This window comes from Drosophila miranda (assembly GCF_003369915.1).
Source record: "Drosophila miranda strain MSH22 chromosome Y unlocalized genomic scaffold, D.miranda_PacBio2.1 Contig_Y1_pilon, whole genome shotgun sequence".
Classification (NCBI taxonomy): Eukaryota; Metazoa; Arthropoda; class Insecta; order Diptera; family Drosophilidae; genus Drosophila; species Drosophila miranda.
The window spans coordinates 40,150,837-40,160,339 of NW_022881603.1; the positions used below are offsets into that span (position 1 = coordinate 40,150,837).

General features: G+C 53.8%; 2 protein-coding genes across 4 annotated transcripts; both read left to right on the forward strand.

The window, feature by feature from the left end:
• The first annotated feature begins 385 nt into the window (after window positions 1-385).
• On the forward strand, window positions 386-2,480 carry LOC117190906 (antigen 5 like allergen Cul n 1-like). Of its 2 annotated transcripts, XM_033395908.1 has the most exons (4): window positions 386-677; window positions 736-1,100; window positions 1,156-1,673; window positions 1,729-2,075. In XM_033395908.1, the coding sequence occupies exons 1-3, from the start codon at window positions 552-554 to the stop codon at window positions 1,427-1,429; spliced, it is 765 nt and encodes a 254-aa protein (XP_033251799.1). In that variant the 5' UTR covers window positions 386-551; the 3' UTR covers window positions 1,430-1,673; window positions 1,729-2,075. The 2 variants fall into 2 exon arrangements, with proteins under 2 accessions (XP_033251799.1, XP_033251800.1); XM_033395909.1 differs by lacking the exons at window positions 386-677; window positions 736-1,100 and adding an exon at window positions 2,177-2,480 and having other exon boundaries at window positions 1,477-1,673; window positions 1,729-2,110.
• Window positions 2,481-2,631: 151 nt separating this feature from the next.
• Window positions 2,632-3,785, forward strand: LOC117190905 (antigen 5 like allergen Cul n 1-like). Of its 2 annotated transcripts, none has more exons than XM_033395906.1 (3): window positions 2,632-2,798; window positions 2,856-3,295; window positions 3,343-3,785. In XM_033395906.1, the coding sequence occupies exons 1-3, from the start codon at window positions 2,661-2,663 to the stop codon at window positions 3,659-3,661; spliced, it is 897 nt and encodes a 298-aa protein (XP_033251797.1). In that variant the 5' UTR covers window positions 2,632-2,660; the 3' UTR covers window positions 3,662-3,785. The 2 variants fall into 2 exon arrangements, with proteins under 2 accessions (XP_033251797.1, XP_033251798.1); XM_033395907.1 differs by having other exon boundaries at window positions 2,634-2,798; window positions 3,364-3,785.
• Window positions 3,786-9,503: the final 5,718 nt, after the last annotated feature.

Consider the following 9,503-nt stretch of genomic DNA (forward strand, 5'->3'; position numbering starts at 1 on the left):
AACCAGAAGTGTGAACAAGTATTCAATTATTCGATTTCCAAGAGTGATCTGCTGCTATAAAAATGAAATTGCAGTGGAATTGGTTGCAATCTTAAATGGTTCTTGCAGTTTTCTAAGAATGAGAGGGTAAAAGGTGATAGAGTCAAATATTGTTTGTATTTTTGATTGATTTATTTTAAAGTATTAGGATGTAAATGATGTATTTACGCTGTGATTGGAAACCCCTTCGCAACTGAATGGGTAGATTAGGTAGAAAATCGGTATAGTCAAGGGTAAAAAATGGCTTATGTACATTGTTAGGGAACGACAGAGCAGTAGGTGGTTTTACCTGGTCCACTCCTTCAAGGTGTTATTCAATAAGAATGGTGGCTGTGAATAGCTCAAGTGTTCTCTAGAGAGATGTTATACGCGATAATAGCCGTGAGATATTTCTAAGGCCAAACGTTTTCACTTTGTTCACGCTTCTTTAAAGTACTTCCGTGTAATTTTCCGCTCAAGCGACCACAGTCTGGGATGCGTGGCCTTTATTTGAGCCAGATTCTTAACTCGAAATGTGGTTCAAGCTTAGCTTAGCGGTCTGTCTGTTCCTGATCAGCAATGGGGTGGGATCCACTGACTACTGCAGCGATGATCTCTGCCCGCCAATGAGTAAGCACATTGCCTGTGAGAATTATGGGGTAAGTTCGCATAGAATTTACGTATTCTGGCGGACAGTGGAAACTTTTTCTGTGCAAGGACTTTGACGAGAGCTGTGGAGCTGGAGCGGCCATCTTAAAGTTTTCCATGCATCTCCGGGTCCAGCTGCTGTCCAGCTTAAACTCATTCCGCAATGGCATAGCTCTGGGGAGATACCCGCCATTCCGCCCAGCCGCCAGGATAACCACCTTGCGATGGAACGAGGAGTTGGCAGGGCTGGCCAAGTTCGCCCTGCGAGGCTGCGATAATTTGCAGGAGTACTGCAGCAATGCGAACGCGTTCAAATATGTTTCCTACATATATGGGAGCACTCGATGGGTGCACCATGAGAAGACAGCAGAGTCGGTTCTGCAGTATGTGCTGAAGTTCTGGATTGACGATAACAAGAGGCCGCCGAAAGATGGGTAAGCCGGATGTGATGGGATAGACTGAATGATCCTAGACGAGCTTCGATTTCAGTAAATGCCGCGGCTACTTCACCCAGCTGGTTCAAGACCAAGTAGACAGCATTGGCTGTGCGTTGATTGAGCGGCATGCCGGTAGTGGTAGCCAGCACTTTTACGCAGTACTCTGCCAGTTCTCGCGGGGAAAGATTACCAGCCAGCGAGTGTACGAAGAGAGTTCGCACCCGGGCGAACGGTGCTCTTCTGGCACACATGCCACCTCCCAGGGTCTCTGCTCGCCCGAGGAGCATGTCAATGCGAATGCTCTGCAATTAGCCACCCTCCATTGAATCGGTCTAACCGATAGCACTGAATAAAAAAAAAAAAACAAATTAGCTTGATCCGCGATCTGAGTTATACGTGCCACGCTGGCGATGATAAACGGAAGGTGCTACCGAATGATTTGCCCACTACTTCTGCTCTCAGTGCTGTTCCTCGCAGCCGAAGGATTTCTTGAAGAGAAGCCCACGGTGGCGAGCAAGACCCGATCTCTGCTCACCTCAGATGAACCATGTGGGCTGCATTGGGACCAAGGTATGTTTATGTGTATGTGGGGACACACGTGGTGCAGCTCTCAACTCATTCGCAGGAGTTCGCCCCGGCCTGTGGCAAGGGAAATCGTATCATCTTTGTGAACGGCGGCCTGAGGCAGAGCATTCTCCAGAGCATAAATATCATGCGGAACTACGTGGCCAGTGGGGTGGGCAACTTCTCGGTGGCCGGCCGCATGCCCACCATGAGGTGGGACCCCACTCTGGAGAGGTGCTGGTGCGTCAGTGCGACATGGAGGGCAAGTACTGCGCAAACACTGAGAAGTATCACTATGTGGCCACCACCCAGCTGAGCGGCACGATGGAGAGGCGCAGCAATGTCGCCCGTCGTGTGGTGAACAAGCTTCTGCCCACATTATAACATGTTCTTTTAGGCTGCCACATGGACAAGGATCATAGGATTATGCCCCTGGCCGAAGGGTGAGTGAATGGATACTCGGCTCGAGCAGTCTCTTTTACCTTTCATCCATCCCATGCTCGCACTAGAGTCTGTGTAGGCCACTACATACCCCTCCTCCAGGACAATGGGAATCGCATGGGCTGCGCCATTCGCTACAAGTCCGATCAGGGTGGCAATGCGACCATTACTCTGACCCTTCTCTGTCACTTCTCGCGGGCCAACGTGAACAGCAATCCGCACTACGAGGTGGCCACCATTCCCGGAGAAAAGTGCAGCACCGGTAAGAGCAAGCTCTATGCGTTCCTATGCAATCGTATCGAAGTGGTCGACGCCAATAATGTGGGTGACATTGAAGAGACTGATGTGAGGAAATGAATAAAGTCGTGAAGTGCAGACCAAGGCACTGCATTGGTCTTTGCTTCCAGAACGTGCTGTGTACCGAATCGGGGCTGGTGGGGTGTCGAATTGAGTCAAGTGATAGATCCGCCTGACCAGTAATCGATTTGGGGTTGAACTCTATAAAAGACCGCCCGCGAGGTCAGAGCTGGCTAAGTTGGCTGCCTCATCAAGATGTTGGACACAAAGTGGCTGCTGCTGCTGCTGTGGCAGCTCTGGAGCACTAGCACTCCAGTAGCGCAGGCCTTCGACTACTGCGATCCTGCGCTTTGTCCCGGCCCCGAGAAGCACATCGCCTGCAACAATTTTGGCGTAAGAGTAGGGTAATGGCCAGTGGGTTCAATTCTTACAATGCCTTGCCCGTTGCAGGAATTGGCGGACAGTTGCAGTCCGGATGCGCATGTGGTTCGCATCACGCCCAACCGTCGCAACATGATTCTTAATGAGCTGAACGAGTACCGCGATCGGATTGCCAGAGGAGATCTGCTGGGCTTCAGTCCGGCCATGCGCATGGCCACGCTCCAGTGGGACCCGGAGCTGGCCAGTTTTGCCGAGCTGAATGTGAAGCGGTGCGCCCTGGTCAACGATCATTGCCGCAACAGCGAGCAGTTCCGCAACGTCGCCCAGGTGGTGGCCGAGGGCGGCTGGCAGGGATCCCCCGAACGACCAGATCCTGCCTCAGCCACCGATCGTACAGTCGAATACCACACCGAGGACGAGGTGATCAAGGCCACGCTGGATCAGATGTTTGCCGAGTACAAGGAGTGCACAATGCGCGATATCATCGCCTACAGTCCTCCCATCAGCAGGTAGGGGCTCTGTCGAATCCACCATACCTCTCACTTGACTCTCACAGAATTCTCCACTTGCGCATCAGCAAGTGCATTGCCTACTTCACACAGCTCGTGCGGGACAGCACCACTCACGTGGGCTGCGGCATCCTGCGGGAGTCCCGCAACACCAGCAACGAGGCGGGTCAGTGGCTGCTCAGTGTCCACCAGTACATGACCTGCAACTTTGTGCGGGCCAGCGATGCGAACGCTCCTGTCTACCAGAGCGGCGATAGGTCGGCCACCGATTGCCGCAGCGGCCGCAATCCGATCTTCATCAATCTGTGCTCGGTCAATGAAATCTACGACACTTCTTCGATCATGCAGGGCCTTGGTCTCAATTAAGTTATCAATTACAATACTTTCAAACCATTTTCCAAGTTAATATGTGTAGGGAAAAATGAATGAGGGTTCTGATAAATAAGGAAAATTATAAAAGGGAAACTCCCCTTAGGTCTTAGAAGAAGTACGGCCACTCGGAATTCGTGTGTGGGGCAGCGCTGGTTAATGGAATCCTTATGGAAAGTCAACAGATCCAAACATTAGGGGCAGTTCTAAAAGAGGACGGATTATTCATTGGAAGAGCGTTTAAAAGATCCTTTGCCACCTTAGACAAATTTATTTCGAATACATAAAATATTTCTGTGGAACTTGTACAGCACTGAATTAATGTTAAAAGTTTCTTTGCCATTATCATTACGTAGATTTTAAAGAACTTAATTCTCCTTTGGCGGAATGCAATTTCCGCATTTCACCTGCACAGTGTCGAGCAAATTTGAAATTTGCTTGCCTTGGGCTCCTTTGGCGCTCCTGCTCTTGCCCTCCGGCTGTCGATGGCTGCATCCTGCTTGGCAGCTCTCGCACCTCGGCGACCTGTCAGCCAGCGGATGGCAGTCAAAAAAGTTCGTTGAAAACATTAGCAAACAAATTTTTTATCGCGCACGTTCCATGCCTTCTTCATCTTTCCTATTTGATTCCTGCTCTACCATATACTGTGAGGAACCGTGGTTCCCACAGGCCGAATTCGACCAAAGCATAGCCGGATAGAGGCGGTGGGACGGTCGGATAAAGGCTGATGGCTGGCTGGATAAGGCGAAGGTCAGCCCAGATACCCACGGATAGCCGGATGCGGCGAAGAGGCCAAGGGCCCCGAGAGGAGAAGTGTCCCGCTCTGGGAGCAAGAGAAACGCGAGAGGCAGAGGAGACGGCGGGATCGGGCCGGCAGCGATCCGACGCATGACCAAATAGGGGCATGGGATCACGCCACCGGCCAGGCCCCGTTACGAAGGCCGTGGAAACCAGGAGACGGCGATGGAAAACTACCAACGCCGAGCCGGGGCCCGTCAAGGGGCTATAAAAGGAGGCTGCGGCAACGAAGCGGCTCTTTTTTTCCGTGGAGAAGTGATCGCGCGCGCACGTTGAAACCCCGCCGAAACGTGAGAGTAATACCCGGTACGGTTCGAAGAAGTGCAGTGAAGTGAATAACAACAGGAAGACAGGCCCCGCCTGCCCCCAGAGTGAGTCTAAGTTAAGAGGTGATCCACAGTTGCCGGCGGGAAGCTAAGAGGGGAGTGCGAGACGTAGAGTGCGGATTTGCGTGGCGGGCCAAAGCAATAGCGGAGGTCAAACTGCCCCAATCAACAGCCTCAACGCTGCCACACCCGACGAGAGCCCACGCGTGGTGGAGATCCATAGATAAGCTGAATTGTAGCATCTAGCCCTAAGTCCTAATATAAGTACGAATAAAGAGAGATTCGATTAAAGAAAAGGAAGGTCTAATCATTTGTCGTTGGGGGCAACAATAAAAATACGTTGCGACGAATCGGCCGACCGCTGAGCGAGCCCAGCAAACTCAAGCGAACCAAGAAGCAGGTCCGTTACAACTGGCGCCCAACGTGGGGCCTACAACGACAAATAGTAGGACAAAGGGAGGAGAAATATAGATGAGAGAATGGGGAAGGGACAATGGATCCACCGGTTGAGAAAGGAGGAGCTTGTCCAATGCGGCCACGCACAGTGGACGAAATGAGAAGAACATTTAAGGAGTGGATGAGGGAACACGAAGATGAGTCGGAGTGGGCCGATCTGATTGAGGTATGGGAGTGTCGGGCGGACAGGTCCTCGCCGACAGCCCGGGCGGACGACAAACAAGCCGCATACGAGCACCTGGCACCCCCACCCGGCGCAACCGCGGCGACGCTGTGGAGGTCCCCAGTCGACATACAGAGAGAATTGATAGCGAGTCTCTCAGTGCCAATACCGGAACGCTCGCACACGGGGACGCCTAGCAGGCCCCGCCACCAAGGAAGGGATCGAAGCCGAGAGACCGAAAGAGGGAGAACCGAACCAGCCACAATACGGCCAGCACACCTGGACTACGCTAGAGTGGCGAAACAGGTGAGAGAGTGGTCGTTCCGGTTCGAAGGTACGACGAAGCCTCTCGAGATCTTGGAGCAGGTCGAGTGGTCCGCCGAGACGTACGGTCTGGATCCGGATCTGGTCCCAAGGGCGTTGCCGGAGCTGCTAAAAGGGCGGGCGCTGATGTGGTTCGTGGCGAACAATCGACAGTGGAGAACGTGGAAAGAGTTCTCGTCGAGCTTCCAGGCTTACTTTTTGCCGCGGGGATACTTTGAGAAGTTGCTGCAGGAAGTGAGGATGCGGAAACAGAAATGGGGCGAGCCATTCAAAGAGTATATGGTAGAGATGCAGACACTTATGCGACCCCTGAAATGTTCCCAAGAGGAGCAGACGGAGCTGATTCGTGAGAATAGCATGCCCGATCTGAGAGCGTATATGAGGCCGCACCGGTGCAAGGACCTCGACACCATGATGGAACTGGCAGACGAGTTCGAGGCGTTGGAGAGGGACCGCCTAGAGTTCCAACGGGAGAATCCAACCGTGAAAGCCCGGGCAGCGAATCCCTTCCACAAGCCAGCCGAGACGACGGCCTGTCGGCGATGCAAGGACGGCCCGCTGGACGGAGCAGCACTTGAGGAGAGGGGAGAGCGTGTCATTAGGCCGACACCGACCAACGGCAATATCGAGAACGGATATGTCAAGAATCCGGCCCAGGCGTGCCGAAGGTGTGGGAGCGCGGATCATTGGAGCCGGGAGTGCAATGGCCGACCTCTCACCTACTGCTGGAGATGCGGAAAAGTGGGCATCTCGGCATGGCAATGCTGCAGGAAGACGGGAAACGCCCCGCGACCCACGCCGCGGAGGGCCGTGCCAGGGTCGCAAGAAACGGTCCCTCAAGCCTAGTCGGCAGGCTGACCAGCGAGGAGGAACAGTTATCCGCAGTAGTGGAGGTCGCGGGCATGGAGCTGCAAGCCACGGTGGATACAGGAGCTACCAGCAGTTTCGTGAGCCGCGAGCTGGCGGACCGACTAAAGGGTGAAGGCCGGGAGGCGGCGGCAAGGAAAAGGGTGAGGTTGGCGGATGGCCATAGCCAGGAGGTCACGTGCCAGATTGAAACGAAGGTATGCTTTGGGAACAAGGAGATCCCAATGGTGCTACTCGTATTGCCGGGTGTGATTGATGAGTTAGTGTTGGGATGGGATTTTCTCCGCGCGGTCGGGGCAGTGGTGACCTGTGCAGGGCACAGGGTGGTGATCCCTGCCCAAGATCGGGAACGAGGAGACCAGGAGGAAAGACTGTCCGACAACGAAACGGACCACGACCCTAAGAATGGCCGCCAGAGGGGTGTCAGCGGGCATGAGGCAGAATAAGGGGGCGAGGGAAGAGCCAGTGGAGGAATTCTTAGCCCGAGAGTTAGAGGCATTTTCCAAGATCGAGGGGGTGTCTAATGTGGCGGTGCACACAATCACCATGAGTGACCCGCAACCGATTAAGCAAAGATATTACCCGAAGAACCCCAAAATGCAGGCCGAGATTAACCAGAAAGTGGACGAACTAGTAGAAATGGGATGCATAGAGCCGTCAAAGAGCCCCTACAGTTCGCCTATAGTGATGGTAAAGAAGAAAAATGGCAAATGGAGATTGTGCGTGGACTTTCGTCAAGTTAACGCGAGATCAGTAAAGGACGCGTACCCAATGCCCAGGATCGATTACATCCTCGATCAACTGCGGGAAGCGAAATTCATAAGTAGCCTAGATCTGAAGGATGGATATTGGCAGATCCCCCTGGCCGAGAGCAGCCGGCCGATCACGGCGTTCACGGTGACCGGAAGGGGCTATACCAATGGAAGGTGATGCCGTTTGGGTTACACTCCGCGTCGGCCACCTTCCAACGGGCGTTAGACCAAGTGATTGGGCCAGAAATGATGCCGCACGCGTTCGCATACCAGGATGACATAGTGGTCATCGGGCGAACAGAGGAAGAACACCGAAGAAACCTGAAAGAGGTGTTTCGACGGCTGCGCTTGGCGAACCTGCGGCTGAACGCAGACAAGTGCGAGTTCTTTAGGAAAGAGCTGCGGTATCTAGGCCACAAGGTGACCGGTGAGGGGATATGTACAGACCCCGAGAAAGTCGCAGCCATAGCCGAATTGAATCCGCCGACAAATGTCAAGGAGCTGAGACAGTACTTGGGAGTGGCCTCATGGTACCGGAGGTTCGTGCCCGACTTCGCCACCCTCGTGCAGCCCCTGTCCGGGCTCCTCAAGAAGAAGACGGAATGGGTCTGGACACAAGAACGGCAAGAAGCGTTCGAGGAGGTGAAAAGACGACTAGTGGCGGACCCCGTGCTGGCGTGCCCCGACTTCTCGAAGAAGTTCATTCTGCAGACAGACGCCAGTGATTACGGGCTGGGTGCGATTCTCACGCAGAAGACGGAAAGGGGCGAACGGGTAATATCTTATGCTAGCAGGACGCTAAATGGACCCGAAAGGAACTATTCGGCGACCGAGAAAGAATGTCTGGCCATTGTGTGGGCCATCCGCCGGTTGAGGCCATACTTGGAAGGATATCGCTTCAAGGTGGTCACGGACCACATGGCTCTGAAATGGCTAAATAGCATAGAAAGTCCGTCGGGAAGAGTGGCGAGATGGGCATTAGAGCTACAGCAGTACGACTTTGAAGTCGCGTACAGGAAAGGACAGCTCAACGTGGTAGCCGACGCACTCTCCCGACAACCGGTGGAGGAGCGAGGCCGTCGGATAAGAAGTGAGGAGGGAACACAACCAGTAGGCGAGCCGCCCTGCAAGTGGTTAGAGGGCATGGTAGAAAAGATCAGAAAAGAATCCCCGAAGTACCCCGACTATGTGGAGAAGGGGGGAAACTTGTACCGGCACATTCCTCACCGGGCAGGGAGCGAAGAAGTCGCCTCGTGGAAGTTATGTGTGCCGAAATATGCCCGAGGAAGGGTCTTAAAGGAAAGCCACGATAGTCCGGAAGCAGGCCACGCCGGCGGAAGGAGAACCGCGGCACGGGTGGCGGCAAGATATTACTGGCCAGGGATGTACAGGGACGTGAGGGCCTACGTGCGGAAGTGCGAACTATGTCTTCGCTATAAGCCAAGTCAGCTACAAGCGGCAGGAGAAATGTTGACACAGGTGCCGGAAGAACCATGGGCAACGGTATGCGCGGACTTTGTGGGTCCTCTGCCGAGGTCGAAACATGGGAACTCGATGTTGTTGGTGCTGGTGGATCGATTCTCCAAGTGGACCGAGTTGGTGCCGCTGAGGAAGGCCACAGCAGAGGCACTTATAAAGGCCTGTCGGGAGCGCATAATAGCCCGTTTTGGCACGCCCAAAGTCTTCATTACGGACAATGGGGTGCAGTTTGCAAGCAGGGCATTTACAAGATTCCTGGAGCAGCTAGGAGTTCGTCACCAGTTTACGGCGCCATACACGCCGCAAGAGAATCCGACAGAGCGAACGAACAGAACGGTAAAGACCATGATAGCTCAGTTTACCGAGGGTGATCAAAGGTGTTGGGATGAAAAATGGCCGGAGCTGATGCTGGCCATGAATTCGGGAGTGTCGGATACAACGGGATATTTACCGGCGTTCGTGGTGCAAGGAAGGGAACCCCGGCTGCCAAAGGCCCTATACGACGAGGAGACGGTAGGCACGGGACAAGGCACAGAGACGCCGGATGAAAATGCGAAGAAATTAAAGGAGCTGTGTCAGTTGGTTCGACGCAACTTGGAAAGGGCAGCCCAGGATCAGGCCAGGCATTACAACCTGAGAAGAAGACCGTGGAGACCCAAAGTGGGAGAGGTCGT